At 38.5% G+C, this 21,650-nt stretch overlaps 2 protein-coding genes across 8 annotated transcripts in view; one reads left to right on the top strand and one right to left on the bottom strand.

Moving 5' to 3' along the window:
* Nucleotides 1-2,261: 2,261 nt before the first annotated feature.
* Pacrgl (PARK2 co-regulated-like) lies at nucleotides 2,262-15,611 on the top strand. Of its 3 annotated transcripts, none has more exons than XM_005402474.2 (9): nucleotides 2,262-2,426; nucleotides 4,127-4,221; nucleotides 4,329-4,483; nucleotides 7,003-7,070; nucleotides 8,674-8,764; nucleotides 9,457-9,591; nucleotides 10,069-10,176; nucleotides 12,365-12,445; nucleotides 14,868-15,611. In XM_005402474.2, exons 2-9 carry the CDS (start codon nucleotides 4,170-4,172, stop codon nucleotides 14,922-14,924), a joined length of 747 nt encoding a protein of 248 aa, XP_005402531.1. In that variant the 5' UTR covers nucleotides 2,262-2,426; nucleotides 4,127-4,169; the 3' UTR covers nucleotides 14,925-15,611. The 3 variants fall into 3 exon arrangements, with proteins under 3 accessions (XP_005402531.1, XP_013358783.1, XP_013358782.1); XM_013503329.1 differs by lacking the exon at nucleotides 2,262-2,426 and adding an exon at nucleotides 2,462-2,905; XM_013503328.1 differs by lacking the exon at nucleotides 2,262-2,426 and adding an exon at nucleotides 2,462-2,966.
* A 664-nt stretch (nucleotides 15,612-16,275) lies between these two features.
* Nucleotides 16,276-21,650, bottom strand: part of Kcnip4 (Kv channel interacting protein 4) — a 1,107,708-nt gene continuing 1,102,333 nt past the window's right edge. For all 5 annotated transcript variants that reach the window (XM_005402468.1, XM_005402472.1, XM_005402471.2 and 2 more), the window contains 3 exons: nucleotides 20,159-20,263; nucleotides 19,508-19,570; nucleotides 16,276-17,695 (listed from right to left, as the gene is read on the bottom strand). In XM_005402468.1, coding sequence (XP_005402525.1) covers nucleotides 17,648-17,695; nucleotides 19,508-19,570; nucleotides 20,159-20,263 — 216 coding nt within the window. In that variant the 3' untranslated portion in view covers nucleotides 16,276-17,647. The remainder of the gene's footprint in view (nucleotides 17,696-19,507; nucleotides 19,571-20,158; nucleotides 20,264-21,650) is intronic.

The following is a 21,650-nucleotide window of genomic DNA, read 5'->3' as shown; positions in this document are numbered from 1 at the left end:
CAGAGGCTGACAGAAAATATATGGTACATTCTGTTTTCAAAATAAACACCATACTTCTAAACATATAGATTACCTTCCCTCCCTCATTCTTCTACATGCCCTCCCAAATATAGAATTTCACCTTAAAACCAGAGCAGAATTAGAATACAAATGCCCACAGTCAGTGTTCTGTTTCTCAAAGGCTGCATATTCTCTTGGACCTTATCTACTCCCGTACCATAGGTTACCATCTGTACATGGATGACTCTAAAATCTCTAACTCCTCACACTTCTTCCCTACACTCTAGATGGCCATAGCCAACTGTCTGCTGGTGGTCTCTACCTGGACACCTCACAGGCTTCTCAAATAAGTTGTTTAAAAAATCCCAACCTTGGGACTGGGGATATAGCTCAGCGGCAGAAGCACCTGCCTGGTAAGCACAAGATCCTGAGTTCAATTCCCAGTACCTAAAAAAAAAAAAAAAACACCCAACCTTTATTGCATGATATTCTGACAAAGGTGTAAAACCATTGGGTCTATTTCTTCTTTTACAAAATGAAGAAAGTTTAGAGGAAGCTATTATAATTATGATTAAGAGAGATTCATGCAGGCAATAATGGTTATTATAAAGGTCTGAAAATTTAAGTCATTGTCCATGTTCAGTACTCCAAAATATAGCTTCAAATCTTTGCCACTTACAGGGCTCTGTATGTTTATTCTATTTTATTTTATTTTTATTTTAGAGACAGGGTCTTGCTATGTATTCCAGCTTGGCCTTGAACTCACTATGTAGCCCAGGCTGGACTCAAACTCAGAATGATCCTCCTGCCTCAAACTCTTGAGTGCTGAGATTAAACTTGAGTACCACCATGCCTGTTCTCCGCACGTTAATTTTAATTTCCTTTCACCGGGATCATTGCACTAGCTAATGCTGGGTACTTTCTATATGTCAGGCACATTCATCTTGCTGTTTAGTCTCACAAGGCCCCTATGATGCAGAGAAAATTTAAGGTTAGAGGAGTTGTCCTACACAGGCATCATAGCTAGTAAGAAGTAGAGACGAGTTTCAGATTTAGAGTTTACTTTCAGAGCAATATGCACATTGCTTCTCTGCAATATTGAACACAAATCATTCTTTTAGTCCAGGGCAAAATTATTAGAAGGTCAATAGGCTGTATTTCTGAGCCTGATGTCTGCTGGTGGTAAAAAAGATATGATAGGGTTTGTGAAAGCTGGAGAAAAGTTATAGTACAAAAATAGCTGAAGATACAGGACATTTTTAAATGTTCTATTTTTCACACCATTAGTTAAGCATGCACTGTGACAAGTGCTGGGGATAGAAAATCAATGAAGACAATTTGACTCTCATGAGGATATAGACTTGGACATTATAATAAATTTTAAAATTAAGGCAATTTTCTATGCAAGGTTCTTAAAGCACTAGTGAAATTAAGTATGGGCAGAATTCATTCATTCATTTTATTAACTCAAAAAATCATTTCCTGAGTACCCATCAGAAGCTAGAGAAAAAAATAAAAGACAAAGTCCTTATCCTGAAGAAACACACATCCTCATAAAGATGCTTCTGGGGTTACAGTCAGGTAATAAGAAAGGTGCTACAAGGACACAGGAGGACTGCACAGTTGTGTACTTCAGTTGAGTAGAAGGTTAAGCTTGAGTTTTCAATAGGAGAAGATTAGGAAGGATTACAATGGACAGGTGTAAAGGAGTTTCAGTGCTTCAGTAAAACAATTCAAACTGATGCTGGTGGATAGTAAGAGGAAACGCATTTTCCTGCAACAGCTGATTAGTCAAAATAATTCTGAGGACACAATCACGTGCTTTGTAATACCAGAATAGGGATATATTCTGTAGTTGAGTGTAACAGCGTATGTATTAGTAAAATATGACAGGAAGCGGATTTCCACTAGATAGAACAGGAATGTCAAGGAAATTCCACAGTTGGTTAGGCCAGATGGTTTTGGAACATGAGTTCACAATCCTCAGCTTTTAGAACATCAGAGGCAGAACAGAGAACTCTGTAGTTGAAAGAAGCTAGAAGTTCAGCCCAAGCCTGGAAAAAAGTTAGGGCGCAAGGGACCGCAGTTATTCATCTCCTCTGCTTCCACAAACTCTCCTTCTGGGAAGATCTCCACCGGGTGCCCTTTTGTCAGCAAACACAGCTCCACTGGTCAGAGCTCCGCCCTTTGAACGCCACACACCCGGTTGCCACGGTAACCGTCTACTACCGCCTGCGCTCTCGCGGCCTCTCTGCCATTGGCTGATAGGACGCAGCGTGCGCCTGACGTCAGTGTGCGGCGTCGGGGGCGTGACAGCGTGAAGCCGCGTTTCACCGAACCCAAGGGGTCAGCGGCTGACCCTGTGGCTGTCCGCCCGGGGACCCGAGGCGGCGGCTGTGTGAAGAAGGCGGTGGCGGAGAGGCGCGGTAGGAGCGAGCACCCAGAGCTGTGGCCGTGGGGATGAGGTTCCCGCCGCGCACTCCGTCAGGCCGGCGTCCTAGCGGGCCCACGGGTCCTGCGCGGCCGCCTGCGGTTGCTAAGGACCCCGCGTTCCTGAGCGCGGCGGCGCCCCCGCCTCTCCCGGGGCTGGGTCGGGTCTGGTCGGGCCGGGCCCGGAGCCGCCTTTGCGGAGCTGGCTGGAAACCGACCGCCTCCCTCTTCCCCCGATATTAACTGCTGCTTTTCGCCATTGTCCTCTGCGCGTCTCGCTGGTTTTCTAACTTTGACAACTCGCTGGTCCCGAAAGTGGGTCTTGGATGTTTGGGGGCGGGGCACGGAGGGATGTCGGAAACATCGCGAGTTTTAGGCTTCCTCTGCGGCGGGACTGATTGGGACGAGTGAGTGTCGCGCTCTCTCTGTCCCTTGGAATTTGAGAGAGCTTTAAACGTGCAGCACAGCTTCTCCGGTGAGGGGCCTGTTCAACTTTTGGAACTTCGCAGTCACTGGATTAGAGAGGAGGGCAGAAGGTCGGTTCCGCCCCTACGAGTTTAGCAGGCGGGGCAGTGGTCTCTGAGTCCGTGCTGGGGCGACGGCAGATATTATAGAGAAACGAACAGGAGATTCGAGTTGTCCAAAACGCCGAAGGCGTGTTTTCCTGGCGTTGCACGGGTGCTGGAATCCCTTATATGCGATCTGCAGTATCCAATATAAAGGAAAACTGCCATGCAGTGGGGCTTTAGTTGCCTTGTTTTTTCTCTGTCATTGTGGAGTAGCTGGGTTCCACGTTTGGTGGAGCTGTGGATTCTAGCGCCTCTTTAAAATGTTTATGTTATCCTGTAAAGGGGATGAAATGAAGGGTGATTTCTATAATATTTATAACACAAAATGCTTCCTACTTCTTCACGTTCTCTGTCACTACATCACCATCTTCCTGCACGCCATACTTAATGAAACATCATCTGAAAGAGTTGTTGAGGGTAAAGTGAAGTCAGCATTTTTCTCATACAGACAGTCGTGTTCAAGCTTGTTGATGGTGTGCTCCCAGGTAGCTTTTTTTTTTTTTCTTTTTTTAAAGAAGACACTTAATTTGCCTTAAAGAGGGGTAGTTTTAACGAGTAAAAAAAGAATTGTTTGAAAGACACTCATTTCTATAGGCTATTTTTGAAATTGTACTTAGAAATCTTACATTATTATCTATGTAGTTGTTGATGAAAGGTACATATGTTGTGCATAAAAACTGTCCTGTATGCTTAAAAACGCGGGAAGCTCCATTTTCTAACATTTCTAACATGCTTAAAAGTTTTTCAAATGAGTAACTTCAGAGACTTTTTGAACTCATGCAAAATAGAAAGCATTATTGTGTTACAGGAACTACTTTTTGGCATAAGTAAGGATGTACAAGCCACTCCTTTTAAAAATCTAGTGTATGTATTTTCATGTGGCCAGATTGCTGGAGATGAGCTTCTTACATTGTTCTTTGACAATTCCCGTGGGGAAAATTATTTTTATACATCTTGCTTACCTGAGCATGGTTTGTGTTTTTGATGTTATTATAATTGATAAAGTTGCCATTATTTCCTGTCTTCCTCTTAGTCTTTTTCAGGTATTTGGCTCTGTACTACCTATTTTGTGTGTACTCTACTCTAGTTTATACTGTATTCTGTTTTGATCTTTATGTTGATTGCAGATACAGAAGTTTTGAAATCAACTGCAGAAGTAACACGGGAGCAATGCAGAAGCCAGGGTGTCCTTCAAGTGTACAGTTGAGAAGCAGAGTAACAGGTCAGAACTTGGTTTTTGTAAACGAAGAAGCCAGCTTTGTTAACGAGACTTTCTGTGTTATAAATGTACTTTATTACTTCTTTTTTGTTGACACCTATTTTTTCCAGGTAACTGTGATCAAAGGACATCTGCAGGTGCACAAATAAAACAGAGGACTGCAGTGCAGCGAAGCACATCCACATCATTAACCAATTCTCCAGAGTCTGTAACAAAACTTCATCCTCGACCAAGTGATAAGCTGAACCCTAAGACAATTAACCCTGTAAGTACAATGAAAGCTTCCCGACACTAGGTTTTTAAAGGTAATAGGCAGTTAGCTTCTTACTGTTGCACCATTCCAAATGCTGCCCAAATTTCCTCCATTTGTTTGGTTAAACTAGATTAGTCAGTTTGGTATGCCCTATCAGATTCAGTGATGAACCTTGTACAGCATAAAATGGACTGAGTGTCAACTGTTTTGTATTTTTTAATGTTATTTAACTTACTAACTTCAATAAGAATGCTTACTCAGTTGATAAGGCTGTGTAGTTTTGTAAAGGTATTTGGCCATTCCTCTACATTCTATAACAGTCCTAACTGTAATACTAGCTTCCTTTTTCTCTCTCAAAGGGAATTTAATCACATTTAACAAAACCTGAGGTTTATTTATATAAAAGTACCTCAATTCTAACGCTGTGGGTCAGTGAATTGTCCAGAAATTAAAATGCCTTGCAGCACCACCAGGTGTTGTGTGGCCTGTGCTCAGCCTTGGTATAGAGCAGTGACGGCAAACCATTTAGAGTTTTCAATGATAAAAACGGCCCACTGTGGGACGTGTGCCACAGGTTCGCCACCACTGACATAGAGCAGGGTGACAACATTTTCCTCCTTTGAAGGGGATTATGAGAACAGCTGAAGCTCTTGGCTGATTTTTGATGGCAGATGAATGCAGGTTTCCTATTGACATCAAGATGTAGAATGTACCAGAGCCTGTTAGTCCCTGCATCTGCTCACCTTCCCGGTCCCTCCCATACATACAGCATCATCTCTGTTCTCCATCGTTACCGTGCACTCTTCCTTCGCTAACAGTTCAAAAGTAGCAAATAGAGGAAACTGTGTGGCATTCAAGATAGTTCAGTAGTAGTGTCAGCTGCAAGGTAGCAATACGAGGCGTCTAGCTTGCTGAATGAGGTAGGCCAGGGGTGGTGAATCTAATGTGTCACAGTGAGCTGTTTGTATCATTGAAAGATCCGAAAACTCACCATCACTGGTATAGAGCATCCATTTAGAATTAACTTTTTTCCTCTGGAAAAAAACATGTTTGGAGGACAAGTGTGAGATACAAAATTTAGTTTTAAAATTCAGTCCAAGTCCTAGGTAGCATTTGTAGTAATAGAAGAATGTTTTTACTCTCTTGGTCATAATTCCTGCTTTAAAAGCTTTACAGGCTTTAAAAATTACTTTCAAGTTATCATGTAAATAAGTTACTTGAAAATGTATACTCTTGAGTTTATTTTTAAGCTTTGTATGTTTTTTTTCAAAAAGAGCTAGTTATATCTTTAACATAGGTTATTACATTTTTATTTCATAATTCAGGCAATAGTATTTCATGTGATTATGCTCAAAGTACCATGAGATGAAACACTTGTGTCTAAATTTTCGAGTCTCTGAGTAATTATATTTAAATTATTTAGGCTATGGTGGTTTGATTTGTTGATGAACCATCTCATCTTAGAGAGTAGAATTAATCTGCTCTATTATGATAGGGGTACAGGTCTGTAGCCTGTTAGGAACCAGGCTCCGTGCAGGAGGTAAGCAGGGGGCTAGCTAGGGAAGCATCATCTGTAGTTACAGCTGCTCCCTGTCCCTGGCTTCATTGCCTGAGCTCTGCCTGCTGTCAAATCAGAGAGCACATCCTTTACTGTGAAGTCCTGATGCCGCAGACCTAAGTTCATGCTCATTTGAATCATCCCAAAAGCTCCTCTAACCACACCCTCAAAATTACTGTCTATGAAACCCCTCCCTGGTGCCAAAAGGGTTGGAGACCACTGAAATGTATATATGTGTGTGTGTATATACTGGAAGGTTTGAAGTTATATAATCAAAGAGATTATGTTCAGATACGTATTTGTGGGAATCTTGCACACTCATTGACTTCCTCACTGTACTCGACCCAGTCGATTTGTTTTGCTTCATTTTGCAGTGCTGGGGATTGAACAAAGGGCCTTCACACTGAACTACATCTCCAGCCCTTTTAATTTTTAAATTTTGAGACAAGGTCTTATTAAGTTCTCCAGGGTGGACTTGAACTTGTGATCCTTCTGCCTCAGTCCCCCAGAATGCTGGCATTATAGGTATGTGCCACCACACAGGCTTTGACCCAATCTTTTTCTTATAGAGCACAAAGGCAGCCTGGAGAAATTATACAGAGTCTGTAACTATACACACCATTTTATTCAGCTGGGGGGCAAGTAGGAGATACGCTGGTAGTGGTAAATAAACATACTTTCTCTGTATTTAACACCACGTCTCCATTCAGCCTTCATGTTGCAGCAGCCTGTATAGAATTTCAGCCACTTTCAAGCTCTTTGTACTAACAAAGAAGTATACAAAGCTTAATTGTGGTTTTAATAGTATTGAGACAATTTTCTCAGACTTGTAGCTGAGCAAAAGTAATGTACATAATGCCAGAATGGCAACTTGAAAATCAAGTTGACTGTTTGCCTCTGATTGCAGCAGAATGAAAATTGATTAGATATCACAAAATGGAGGCGATGGTAATATTTTCATTTTTTCTTTCAGTTTGGTGAACAGTCACGAGTCCCTTCTGCATTTGCTGCTATTTATTCTAAAGGAGGTATTCCTTGCAGGTAAAATCAATACAATTTAAAACTGACCATATTCTTCAGGATAATTGAGCAAAATCAATGCAGTGTTCAGTTTAAATGTATTCACAGTTTTATTTACTAGAAAGATTGAAATAATGATAACTTACTGCCCTGGCTGTTGGATTGGTACAGATCTCCAGGCACTATTGAAGAAAACCATTGAATTCCAGAGTGTAGTTACAGAGAACTGAGATCTGTGTCAAACCATGAAATAATTCAAAAAACAGAATGAACCACTTCGTGTCTTTTTGAGGCAGGGTCTCGCTGTGCAGTTCAGGCTGGCCTTGAGCTCACTTTGTAGCCCAGGCTGGTCTTGAACTTGCGACAATCCTCCTTCCTCAGCGTCCTAAGTGCTGGGGTTACAGGCATGTGCTGCCACACCTGGGGGAATGACCCACTTTTAAAACATAAATTTAAATACTTAAAGGTTTGGGCACATGGAAAATAAGAAATCCTATCTTGATAAAGAACATGTTGGCAATTTAATGAAGTTAAATATCTTATTGCGTGTGGATATTTGATTGTGCTTCTTTTTACGTATGATTCTTGCTGCCTTTCTTCACAGCATATTAAATTTTTGCCTGTCCTAACAGAAAGTTTGATTTTCATCATGGAAAGGATATTCACAGCATTTATTTTTTGTTGCTTTTCTAAAAATGAAAAAAAATATAGTTATTAATGGTATTTTCAAATTTTGAGCTTAAAAAACATTCAGAAGTGTTCATTTTATTATTTCATACTGAGATTTTGAATTGCAGCTCTATTGTAAAGGTCTTGAGAGCACCCCTTCCCCTCCAGCAGTTTAGTTTTGCTAAAAATGTAAAACAGTTACAGAGACTTCTGACTCTTACGGGACAACACTAAAGGAGTCAGGAAGTTGAGATGATCCCTGCAGGAGGGTGAGGGAGCCTGGGCTGATGGATGAACTCACTGTTACTGGAGTGATGGCTCCTTGCGTGTATTCATCTGCACTTTTCACATTACCTTTAAGTATATACCACATAGTTCATGTCAGTTACATCTCAATGCATAGACCCTAATTCAACAGCTACCTGAATAGGCCATTTTACCTTCTGATCTATTTGTTCTCTGTAACAGGGATTAAATCTTATTTCCTTCATATTATTAATGGTAAGAGTAAATGATCTGTGGAAAACCATGAAATAATTTAAAAAACAGAATGAACCACTTTTAAAACTATAAATTTAAGTATATGAAACACAGTGCTTTTGTAAATCATTTCTTCTAATGATTGCATTTTGTCTGTATGCTTTTACTTTCGTAGGTCATGTATTTTGTTGTAATTATGACAAAGAACAAGCAATTGGAGCATTAGGATTAAGATTAAGAAATAATAACATTCTTTAAATACCATAATTACAGATTTAACAAATGTGGGGTTACCAGTTTTGCTGAAAGAATGGGGATCTTTATAGGATTATAGTCATTATTTTGAAAATTGTTTTTGTAATTTTTTTTAAATCATGAGCTACCTGTATGCTGTAAAATAATTCTAATACATTTAGACTCTATAAGTAGTATATGTGGTAGAGGATCCCTGTATTTACTGCTTTTACTGTTTTAGATTGGTGCATGGTTCAGTGAAGCACAGATTACAGTGGGACTGTCCTCCTGAAAATCTTCCATTTGATCCTCTTCTTATTACTTTAGCTGAGGTAAATAGTTCATCTCTCCTGAATGTTAATTGGGAAAAAATTTTTTTTAATTGCATTAAATATTTGTTGAAGGTCCACAAATATCATTTTGTACTTTCAAAATAGGAACAAAATAATAGACATTAAAATGTTATACCTTCTTAGGAAGTAATTAAAATTGTCATATGCATACTAGAAATTGACTAACCAGTTTTATAAACCTGTTAGTCCACTGGAGATTTGTAGATAAGTGGATAAAATATTCATACTTAATTCAAAAAATAAAAACAGAATTATAAGGAGAAGGAAATTTCTTTTTTTTTTTTTGTACTAGGTAAATCCCAGAAAATAGGATTAAGATAAATTGATGTCAGATAATAAGGGCTTCTTTGTGTCTATAACCAGTTGTATTAATATGGTGCACATCTTAGGAAGTGATTTCAACCACCTCTGTGCCCTACTGGGTGTGTTTTAGTAGAATATCATGGGGTGCTTTTCACAGAAGATTCTTTAAAAACATCTAAGAGTTTCGTTCATATGGTAGGGAGTCCCGTAGCTTGGCACTCTTGGAGTGGTTGTAAACATACTCTTATAATTGCTGAAATTAAGCGTTATGACCTAGGATTTTTACTTAGTAAAGATTCAATTTTTTCTGTTGTTAGGAAAATGATAGTGAATCCTGCTTCTTTGTTTTCGTTTTTGTGTCTTTTCAGGGTCTGAGAGAGACTAAACATCCGTATACCTTTGTGTCCAAGGAGGGTTTTAGAGAATTACTCTTGGTGAAAGGTGCTCCTGAGAAAGCCGTACCTTTGCTTCCTAGACTGATTCCTGTGCTAAGGGCAGCTCTGGTATGTCATTTATTTCATTGTACTTTTTTCTTCTGAATCACATGAGAGAAAAGAAAGTTCTGATATAGAAAGCACATTTTATGCCTCTCTTCTGTTACATCCAAGTTAGTCCTCTGCTTGAGATTTTGACATATGTGCAGGGTAAGGCCACTGTAAAGGGCTGTGCCCGAAAAAGGCTGCGTGGTTATGTCCTGGAAGATAACTTTAGAGGGTGTTTTCAGGAAGGGACATTCTGAGTAGTTAGAGGAAGTGGCAAACCCACTTTAGTCTTTCTATAAACTGTATATATTTTATTTAAAATTTGTGTTTTGCCTCCAGATCATCTGCTTAAATTAAAAGTTATTTCTTAAATTCTAATTGGCATTGACTATCTTCTAATTTAAATGTTTAATCTTACTTTTTTCTCAACCTGCTTGCCCTTTTCGCTAACCAACCCCTACGTCACACCACTGCTCCCCTAATTAACCCATTCCACAGGTTCATTCAGATGATGAAGTGTTTGAAAGAGGATTGAGTGCTTTGGTACAGCTGAGTGTCGTCGTTGGTCCTTCTCTGAATGATCATCTGAAGCATCTGCTTACAAGTGTAAGTTCTGCTAATTAGAGAATGGTTGTGCCAATGTTTCTCCTCATTTTTTACTGTCTTTACATTAGTCATTGAAATATTTCAGAACCTTAAGCTCATTATGTTAGTTAAAAAATAGAAACTGGACTTAGTAATTCATGAAAAGTTTTACTAATGGATAGTAAGAATGTTTCTCTTGAATTTTTTGTACTGGAAAGTGCCTAGAAGAGCAGGCCTTAGACCTATAATAAGTAAACAAAAGTTGAATGTATAAAAAATTAACCAGCAGTATAATAGCATTATACCTGTGTTCACTAGTAATCATGAATTATAAACCGTGCTCATATACTCTCTTATGTGATTATGTATTGCAGAAACCAAGGGTTTCTTTTTTTCTTTTTTCTTTTCTTCTTTATTGTGAGTCTGTAAATTACATTTAGGGTGATACATTTGGGACCCTGCAGTTCAGGAGGTCACTGAGACCACACTTAGGTTTAGTGATTTGCTAGATGTGTTCATGAAACCAAGAGACGCTGTTGTTCGTGGCTAGCTTCTTACAGCACAAAGACACACATGCAGGTCAGCCCAGTGAAGGGGCACATAGAACCGTAGCCTGGAGAGAGCAAGCTCCGAGGCTCAGTCTTTCCTTTCACAGCAGAGTTGTGCAGTCAGTGCTTACTCTCCCGACAGCAGGCGGGAGTGTGCCTGCAGTACTGCTGCCCGGAGAAGTGCACTTGAGCCTCAGTGTCCAGGGTTTTTATTGGGCTGTGTCACTCAGCATGACTGCCTGCCTGTGTGGTTGGCATTCGCCTCCCTAGATCCAGCTCATACTGTGTAGCCCAGTGACCCCACCATAAATCACATTGTTGGTATGGACTAGCCTGGCCTAAGGTTAAGTTGGATACTTACCTGGCAGTGCCTTCTTTGATCATGGAGGTTACCACCCGGAAGGTAGGGGTAAGGGCCACATTTTACGTGGCATGGGCTCTAGTAGTGTTTGATGAATAATGAACTCTTTCCCGGACTTCATTTGTATTTCTAGGAAGTAGAGTAAGCTGAAGTGTTATGGTCTCTGGGTGTAGTAATGCAGACATTTGGTGGGAATATTGTTATAAGCTGCGCTTGTTTCCCTGAATTGTGTACGTCTCTACTTGCTCCTGTGATTCTGTCCCACTCATCTTAGGACCTTTCCTTTTTTAAACTAACTTCCACTTTCGCAGTTAGGACCCACTTCAGATATATGACTTCAGGCAAGTGGTTGTCTTAGTCACTTTCTTTATTGCTAAGACACAGTACTCATTGCCCATAATTTAAGAGGAGAGCTTTATTAGCTCACATTTCAGTCCATACTCTGCTGGCCCTAAGTCAGGGAGGGAGTAGCTGTTCCCGCTGTGGCAGATGGGAAGCAGAGAGTGAAGGGAGGAACCAGAGAAGAAAGATAAGCCCTTCTAGACTGCACCCCAGTGACCCATCTCTTCCAGCCAGACCCCACCTCCTGACGGCAAGTCAGCTATGAGCCGCCACAATCCAGTCACCTTTCACAATCCCCACATAAGTGCATGAGGGTCATGGGTGACAGCTGTCGTGATAGCTTGGAGTCTGATTTCTGTATCTATCTTCAGTGAATTATTCATAGAAATATTCTGTTATTTGTCCCCTCTAATTGTAGGAAAATGTGTTCTGTTTTTTGTTGTTGTTTTTTTTTCCCAGTACTGGGAATCGAACTCACGACCTTGCACTTGCCAGGCAGGCACTGTGCCGCTGAGCTAAATCCCCAACCCCAAACGTTTGAATCTTTTTTTTTTTTTTTTTTTTTGGTACCAGGAATCAAACTCAGGACCTGCTTGCCAGGCAGGTGCTTGTGCCACTGAGCTATACCCCTGGCAGAAAATGTGTTCTTCAGAGAACTTTCTATCATAGTCCTCCAAATGAACTTGTATTTTACAAAATGAGACTTGTGGTATTTCATTGAAAACTTACTTCAGTTACGCTCTTAACAGATACTGCAAAATGAATGTTACTTCAGATCATGTAAATTCATTTTGGTAAACAAGTACAGTAGTGTCTAGGACATGTAAATTTTAATGAGATATTACCTAAAAGAAGTCTTGAAATCTTAAAATCAGAAGATGCTCATAGTTTTACTTACTGTAAATATTGTTACTTTTTCAAATCATCATATGCCGCCTTCTCTATTTTATTTCAAAAGCTGTCCAAGAGGCTGATGGACAAGAAATTCAAGGAGCCAATCACCAGTGCATTGCAGAAGCTGGAGCAGCACGGTGGAAGTGTAAGCAGAGCATCATTCCTTACGTCATTTATAGAGTTTTAATCGTGTTATAAAATGACCTGCTTGTATTACTCCAGCTGCAAGTAACCATGTGACGGTGCTAGATAGTGCGCTATTTCTTCCTAGAGCTCAGAGTTTGTCCGGCAGGGTCACACAGTTTTTAAGTACCAGGGCTCAGACCCAGGCTGAGCAAATAGAGGACTGTATACCTCACTGTGCTTACCACAGCGCACTCCATGTACTGCGGCTTAGCGCCTTTCTTTCAGATATTTTAGACAGTTTTGTTTTGACCACTGAAAGTCTAGGAAAAAAAAATTAAAAAGAGGTGCACTTAGAGAGCTCACCAGATATTTTTATCCTTATTTATTTTGTTTGGTCCTGGCGATCACTACTAAGCCACACCCCATGCCCCTTTCTGCCCATCTACCAGCCTTTCCTCAGAGTTTAGGGTCTACCCCTGAAGACTAGCAAGTGACTGTGCTCTGCGTCCGCGAGCACGTGCACTCTCCTCGTGCTCGGGATTCACACACACCTGCTCCAGAGGCTCAGGGCGTTATTCTCACTTTTCAAAGAACAAAAATATGGGGGCTTTTATTACTATGCATTGTCAATAACTACATTGCTTGAATTTTTATCATTGAAAAAAAGTATTTAGGTAATGTAGTTTTAGAAGTAAATCGGTCTTATTTAGGAGATGATATTTTATCAGATTATAATGATAGAAGTACATGTCATTCATTATCTTAATATCGCAGAACCTGGTTTCACTTGAGAAACTTTTTCTAAAGGAATTAAGTTACAAGAAATTTGAGTAATTATATAGTTTTAGATTACAGACATTTTGGTATAAATTTTGCCTAAATTATCCAAGTTAACTAATTTCAGTCACTTTAAGTGGACTGCATTCTTTCCATGATGAATGCCTGGAGAAGAATTTATTAAGAGGAAGTACCTCTGTAATCCTACTAGACAATTTCTTTGTTGTGTTGAAGTCCTAGGCAGAGGACAAGCACCCAGACTCTTGGAGAGGAGACGTACAGAAGTAGTTCCTAGCCAGTCCCATGTCCTCTCTTGGCAGAAGCACACTGCTTGCTTGCAAATATGCTGGCTGTTGGGAGAATTTGAATGCAAAAACTGTTTGCCCTTTCCACTCCCATAAGATGCAAGTAAACAGATGCTAAATGCTGGTGACAGCTTTTTATTCTGAAACTTCCTACATGGTGTTCCTTATCCTGTTGGGCCTTTGGGGAACAGGACAACAAAAATGGACAGGACCAGCATGTACTATTTCATAGATAGGTGCATGTACGCCCATGTGTGTGAAATAAATTTTAGAAGTAGCACATTAAGATTTGGACCCGGAATACAGAGGATATATTTAATAATTCCAGGGCCCAAACATAGTTTCTCTTGTATTGGGACTCAGTTTTATTGACTCATTTTTTTGAGTATAGTAGTAAAGAATAAATAAAATGAAAAAGGTTTTGTCATTGTTGGGGCTTTTAAGTATTACTCATTTCTTTAAATTTCTAGTACCTTCCTTTTGTCCTATTTAACATTTTTAAAATATTTCCATAATTCCAATAGAAAATTTTGTATTTGTTACATATCAAAGACGTTCTCTTGGTTAATTGTTATTGTGTTTGATTTTGGTACTTTGCAGTCCTGTATGAATTTAATGAATGCTTTTCATTCTCTTTTAAGAATTTAAAGCTTATATAAGATTTGTTTTCTTAAATGTTAGAAATAAGCCTTTAAAAACATTCTTCTCAGCAGCATAACTTCATATTTCTTATGACATATATATATTACAATGACATAAAGTCCCAACTTCTGAGGAAATAAAATAACATCCATTACGATCACACAGTCACTTTCTTATAATTGATCTTTTTATTATCTGCCTTAAATTGAAATCAGTTCTTTCTTGAGCTGATTTAATTTTCTTTCTAAGTAATATATTCATTTGTCCTGGGAAAGGCATATTCTTACACACAGCTTGATCTGTATTTCTTTATTGAGTATGTGAGAACTTAACACTTCACGGCATATCCTCTGTTGAGTTCTTTGTAGGCATTAAACTCATTTACTGTTCACTACAGTCCTCAGAGGTAGGCTTTGTTGTTCCCCTCCTTTACAGATCGTGAAAGTGCAGTGCGGAGAAGTAATTAGCCTGGGTTTGACAATGAGACAACTGGGAGAGGCTGAACTTAAATACTGCTCTGCTTCCTACTTCAGACACTTCAAAGAATATTGTTAAGCTCAGAAATACAGTTCCACTCCTGTTTCTTGTTCCCTTATTTTATTCTTGTCCTATTTCTATTTTCTTGGTTTTGGAGACTTTTTAGGCATACCCCTACAAATGTAATAGCTATTAGGTAACTTCATGATACTAATGATGCTAAATTTTTTCTGTCGACAGGGAAGCCTTATAATCATCAAATCCAAGATCCCAACATACTGCTCTGTTTGCTGTTGAATAAGGGAGCCAAAAAAGTCATCTTCCTGCTGATAGGTGTCAGATACTGACCACGGGTACTTATCTGACCTTTATTCAGTTCAGTTTATTTATTTTTGGAAATCACGGCCACCATTTGTTACTTGAATTTACAGGTTAAGATGAATATGTGTAGTTCTGCTGAATTAGGGTAAAATTTATTCATCACCAAAAAAGAATGGGTAATAATGAGAAACTATTAAAAGAACTTCTATGATTATTTTTGTTGAGAACCATTATTGCGTTTACAAGATCAGATGTGTTTGTATTTTTTTCGAGTGCCTTTTTATTTATGAAATTTGTTTTGTCATCTTATATCCGTGCACTTATTTTTGTAGATTTCTGGGGGGAGTCATTTCTTGGGTTTTGTATTTATCAAGATTGTAGAGTAAACAGTGGAAAAACTTGTAAATTCACTAAAATTATTTGTAAATATGTATTTTATAATGTAGCATGTGTGGCAAAGTTTATTTCCAGATTATTTGTTTTAAGAATATTTTCAGTACGTAAATTCTATTACAAGTATGTTTATTACAACTTACTAAAACTACCAAAGTTTTAGGTATTAATTATATTTAAGTAAATATTATTTTTGCATTTTGTAGACTGAATTTACTGATGAATATATATAGATACTCAGAAATTAAAATCTTAAAACTCTTACATGTATTCAGTGGTTTTGTTGTGCTTTTTTTTTTTTTTAATGAAACAAATAGACCATAAGTTAACAGATACAGTTCAGAATTACTGCTATAGTAGAAGTGGATTTTAGATCATCCTGTTAGAGGAAGGAATAGAGGAAGAGAAATAGAAAACAAATAGACCTGTCTTACTGGCACGGAAAGGCTTTAGAGACTTGAGCATCCACACCAAATCCAAAACCCCAAGATCCACTGCAAAGGACAAAGATGGAAATTACTGATAGTCTCATGGACTAACAGTCTTATATCCCAGAGGCGCTGTAGAACGCCCTTCCTTTTCCTGCCTCTCAGACACCTGTAGTGTGGCCTCTTTGCAGTTCTCATTTCAGAAACAGTGTTGATTCTAATTTGAAAGAACACCATTAATTCCTAGGCGGCCGTAATGCAGAAATGCTCATCCTCTTCCAGAGCTTTTCTTTCCGGGTCAGTGTGTGGCACTCTATTGCATCAGCTGTCCAGTCCCTCATCATCTTCTCACAGCTGCCTGCCCACTGGTCTTGCTTTGATTTTCGTCTCATATTCAGTACCATCCACAGATAATCTACAATCTAGCAAATGTTATAAAAAAGGAGTAGTATTTTAAATCTAGTAATTATTTACAAAGTTTGTTAGAATAAACATCCATAATATGGTAGAGTTATAAACACTTTATTTTGCTTTTATTTTTCTTTTTGAAATACAAAATGTGCACATTGAGTTTACACAAACACGCGATGGCAGGTTTCAGTGTACATGTATTGTACTACTCTTAATTTCTACACTGGTGGTAGCAGGGCAGCATTCGACATCCTATCTCTACACCAGAATAGATACCTGATTTATTGTTGCAAAAACAATTGCAGATTTCATCCTCCTGCAGCCTCTTGGTCTTTGATATTTCTACCAAACAAGGAAGATGTGTGTATCTGTGGAACTGTTGTGGCAACTTTACAGTTTTCACTTAAGGAGAATCTGAATTGTTGGAGTTCTATGTTGAGCTAAATTATAATGCAGTCCAGATGAGTTGTTGAGTATATTCTTTTTCTGTGAAATCTTGGTAGTGATTGTCAGTATGATAGAATCACTCCTGTTTTCAAAATGGATTCTGCTTGCTATTTGTTCCTAGTAGGCTCTGGGGTGATCAAGATTTCTTTGACCCCAAACGGCTGGTACTATAAACATGCTATGGGGAAGTCAGGGCAAAGGCGATGGAGTGGTCTTTAATACTGTCAAGGATAACTTTCTGTTAAGCATTGCTGTGGATGAGAGGACAGATACCCTGACCCTTGGTCTGTGTCTGTAAACATCCTTGCTTTGGACTTCCACGTAATGGCGTACTAGATACAATCCACCTGTAAGATTAAACAGATCCAGCATCTTACGTAGTATTTAGGCCTTTGCTATAATATGTTATATGGAAAAAATGCTTATTAAAATAAATTTTATTGGGCATACACTGACATCCAGTAATAAACTAATTTGTTATAAAAAATGCCAGATAAATTAATATCTTTAACAGAAGGTGGGAAATCTATAGAAATTGAAATTAAGTATTTTTGGATTTTAACTGTAGTAATCTTATTTTGTTAATGTTTTATAAATATAAGGAAATGAAATTAATTTCTGGAAATAATACAGATGTAAGTATTTTAGAAAACGATTTAAAATCCTAGTACTATGAATAGCAAAAAACACTGATATTTTGAAATCACTAATACGTGAAAGCCTCAATAATCCCATGACTAAAGAATCAAAAAACTATATGCCATATTCTATTATTTTTGCATATTCACAGAATGTGAAATGAGTTAGAACATCTCATGAACTCAGTGTCATTATGAAAAGGATGCAAATTATAACTGGAAAACTTAAATCTTTTGGGGATGGTTTTATATTAAAACAAAGCTTGTTTGCATAATATGCCTCAGTACCAAGCTGAGCAATCTATGCTAAAAGTGGTAGCTCCAACTTTAATATGGTAGAGTAGTTCACATTTGTCTGTTGATCGAGGATCTATTTGACAAGTTATATCACATTTTCAAAGAGCTGCATGGAGCGCATGATGTTTTCGTCCTGTAAGGAAGGAACACGGGGCTTCAGTTCAGAGTATCTGCAGTGGACAGTACACGACTGTGTCTTTAATATTGCATCCTTCCACCAACTGCCTAGGCCCATGCACACAAATTTTGCTCATATACATGCTGTTCTGTTAGTCATATAGATCACCCTGGGTAGCCTATCTGATGTTTTTATCGAAGATAATAAAAAAAAAAGACAAAAACAAAACAAAGCAAAAACAATAAAAATGATACAGTATTTCAAAACAAAATGGTAGGAATTAACAGTGGTTGTTATATTACATATTGTTCAATGAAGTTGCTCAGATTACCAGATGTAAGAAGGCAAGATTGATCCAACAGTTAAAGAGAATAAAAAATAGCCTAAAAAAATTAGAAACGACAGAGCTTCATTAAACAAGGTGGTAGGAATTCAGCAATGGTTGTTACATTGCATATTGTCTTCAAATTAGTTGTTCAGATTACCAGATATAAGCATGCAAAATTGGTCCAAAAAATTAAGCATTAACTTGATGTTTTCGGGGCTGGGGATTTAGCTCAGCGGCAAAAAGTGCCTGCCTGGCAAGCGCAAGGTCGTGAGTTCGGTTCCCGGTACCAGAGAAAAAACCAAAAACAAACAAACAAAAAAAAAACTTGATGTTTTCTTGAATCTTTGAACATTTCATTTAACTCTTACTTATTAGTAGAGGATATTTCTAAAATCATAACGCTGAATTTCCAGAAACCAGAGAGGTGTAGGAGGTAAATCAAAGTGGGTAAATGAGAATTTTGGCATTCCAGATAGATAGCACGAAATCCCAGAGACTTTTATATAGGTGCAGGGAAACAGCATGTGTGTGACGGCTTACTGCCAACTTCTGCAGGCTCGCACTTGGGGTGTGGGAGGCAGGGTGGTGGTGGAGCGAGGGGGTGAATGTGTATGGTAACCGTGCCCCCCTCTGTGTTGCCCAGTCACGGCTCAGTACATGTGGCCTTAAAAAAAGAATGGTCTGTCAGTACCAACAGAAAGCACTAATTCAAGAAACGATTGTGCAGTGGCTATGTTCGGGTCAGCATTGTCCTGAGAGGTGAGCTACCAGGACAGACTGGGCATTTTAGAGGCACCCTCATCAGTTTCATGGGAATGCCCCTGTGAGCTGTGTAGTCCTGGGGAGTGGTGGCTGAACCAGTTTCGGCTACCATTGTTTGAAACCAAGGTACCAGTACACCTTAAACAGGTTGATGTCACCAAGTTAATTCTCTGAAAGGCCACTTCAAAAAGTAAGTTGAAAAACAAGCAGATGTTAGGAAAGGTGCAAGGCCAGAACTTAAACAATAAAGACAAAACCTAAAGCACTGACAGAGTTAACTTTGTCTCCATGAATTTTTTCTTTAATCTTACGTGTGCTTCTACACACACATCAAATCAAATCATTCTCAGTAAATTAACATTCATTTTCCAGAAGACAGGTAACCACCCACATTTCCCCCCATAAATGTCGTCTTTATTTTTGGTGTTGGAAGAGCATTATTTTTCAGTAACAAATACTTACTAAAGGGTGTGAGAAAAAACATAATAAATGAGTATTTTTGTATCTGCAGGGCTTCCTAAATAGCTACTGCCTTAGAGTAGGAGCACTTAGTTGATTGTAAGCAGATGCCAATTTATACTGTCTTTCAAAGTGGTAAGCCTACCGTACCTGTTGTAGAAATGCTGAGCTTAGGCATTTGATCTTTATGTCGTACTTAGTTCATGGTGGCTAAGTGGCAGTACTTACTGTAGCTGTTGTAAGTTTAGAGTGCTAGTTCTCTTTCTCTCATTACTTACTTTTTGGCAACTTTCAATGAACTCGTCTATGGTAACAACCCCATCTTTATTTTTGTCCATTTTCTGCACAGGAAACAAAGAACAAAACATTTATTAAGACTTTCTGTTTGAGACCCTCACACCTCAACCCCGTGGGCAGAAGCCACTAGAAAGAGAACCCATCTTGTTTAATGTGGAGGACCTGCGTCAGAGCAGGAGCTGGTGGGTTCTTGGAAGTAAGAGTGATATGGCCAGATCTTTTCAGCCAGTGCCCTCTTCAAAGATGAGAGTCACTGTTGTAGCTGAAACTTTTCACATGAGTTCAGGCAATATGCTGAAATGTTTAGAGTCCTGGTTTTCTCATCTGTAAAATGGGGCCTGTCAGGGTTCTTAACATCACAGGATTTTGTGAAAAATGAATGGAAACAAAAACTTATAAACCTGAGAATTGCTTAGTGTTCTGTTAAGGATATAGTGAGTTTTTACTAAGTACAGGTACCAGTGTAATAAATTCAAAACCAAAGTTACAAAATACCTAAGATAGAAAATATTCTATTGTCTCTTTCAGTAAAATGTTTTCACTCTTTAAAATCATCACAGTGCTTTTGCAACACGAGGAAAGTTGCTGGTAATTTTGGTCCCTCCGTCCCCTACTTCTGTTATCATTCCTACCTGGAAAAATGTCTCAACGTGTTGTCTGGGAGCATCTTCTTTGAGGACAGGGTATGTGCATTTGCCCATCATATCATATATTGCTTTCATTATGTCCAGCATTTCCTGAGAAGGAAGAGACGTACACGTGAGTCCACAAACAAGGGTGGAGAAACCAGTCTAAGGTGCTGGACACATATTCTCACTTAGTTTTAATGTTTGGATTTTTCTTTGATTCTTCAAAGACAAAACCAGCAACAACTTTTTTCCTTAAAAGAGTTGAATAAAAGTGTAAGAATCAAGTCTTAGTTTCCAGATGCAATTAGTTCCCTTATATCTATTATGGTCAGTAAAGAAATGTTCTGGTTTCATATTTAGATTTGCACAGATTATATAGCTTTGCATAGACTTTGTTTCATTGAGATGTTATATCTATTGATTATCAGTTTCCATTTATTGCAATCACATTGTACTTAGAATTACTGATATTATAAATTACAGCTAATTGATTATAATTACTGAAGCGGATTAGGATTTTCATTACTATTTTCCTCCAATTTTAAGGAAGAAGCTATATAGGAATGTCAGTGAAACTATTTTGATGCTGGTAAACACCTTACCGTTTTAGTAACTTTTTAAATGAAACCAAATCTAATTTTGCCTTGTCATTTTTGATCTTATGAGAGTAAAAATATCTAATTTCTTAGATATTCAGATTGATTTCAGACAAAAAGTTTGAATTAGGTAGATTGTGTGAATATTGACAGCTATTACAACTGTTATTACAACTGTTACAGTTTTTCATTTGTAAAATAGGTGAAAATGGCAAAGAAATTTTGAACATCTATTACAACTGTTATAGTTTTTCATTTGTAAAATAGGTGAAAATGGCTAAGAAATTTTGAACATAGATAATTACCAACAAGTTCATCAGATGTAGCAAGCATTCATGAAACATGTTAAACACAGAAAGAGGTAGAAAGGAAGCAAAGGACTAATGGATAGTTATTGTTCCTGGGTAATGCATGGTCTGCTACACCAAATGTAAAAGAAACACTAATTCAGAAAATGTATCATATGCATGAGCACTTGATATTCATAAAGTCTTAACTCAGTGCCCATTGGTTCTGACCCTATGTGTCCTCTGCCCGAGAACACAAAATCCATGGCTGCTAATCAGTCTGTAACTGTGACCAGGCATACTTTTTCTTGAGTATCTCAGACAGAGCATGTTCATATCATCGGCCCTGGGTACCATCTGTGGAGCTCCCTGTTCAAAATTCACCTCTGGGGAAGCCTAGTGAAGTAGAAAGACGGGCTATATGAAGACTAAGCACGCCCAGGATTTGTGTAGGATCCTCCTCTAACCCTCTTGGCATCCTATTCTAAATGTGGTTTGTCTACATCATCCCTTTCCTTTTGCTTCTTGTGTTTTAAATCCCTGTAATAAACTGTGAACTCCAAGCATCTTACTTTGGTCTGTGAGGATAGGCTGCCTGAACATGTGTTTGGA

Source organism: Chinchilla lanigera, unplaced genomic scaffold (genome assembly GCF_000276665.1).
Source record: "Chinchilla lanigera isolate Chin_1 unplaced genomic scaffold, ChiLan1.0 scaffold00079, whole genome shotgun sequence".
Taxonomy (NCBI): Eukaryota; Metazoa; Chordata; class Mammalia; order Rodentia; family Chinchillidae; genus Chinchilla; species Chinchilla lanigera.
This window is presented reverse-complemented; position numbering and strand designations above follow the sequence as displayed.

Excerpts from the sequence above, each read along its gene's own strand:
- Pacrgl (XM_005402474.2), top strand. The coding sequence starts at position 4,170 with ATGCAGAAGCCAGGGTGTCCTTCAAGTGTACAGTTGAGAAGCAGAGTA. Across the intron at positions 10,177-12,364 it reads TGAAGCATCTGCTTACAAGT|CTGTCCAAGAGGCTGATGGA; the intron begins GTAAGTTCTGCT and ends TTATTTCAAAAG. Across the intron at positions 12,446-14,867 it reads TGGAGCAGCACGGTGGAAGT|GGAAGCCTTATAATCATCAA; the intron begins GTAAGCAGAGCA and ends TTCTGTCGACAG.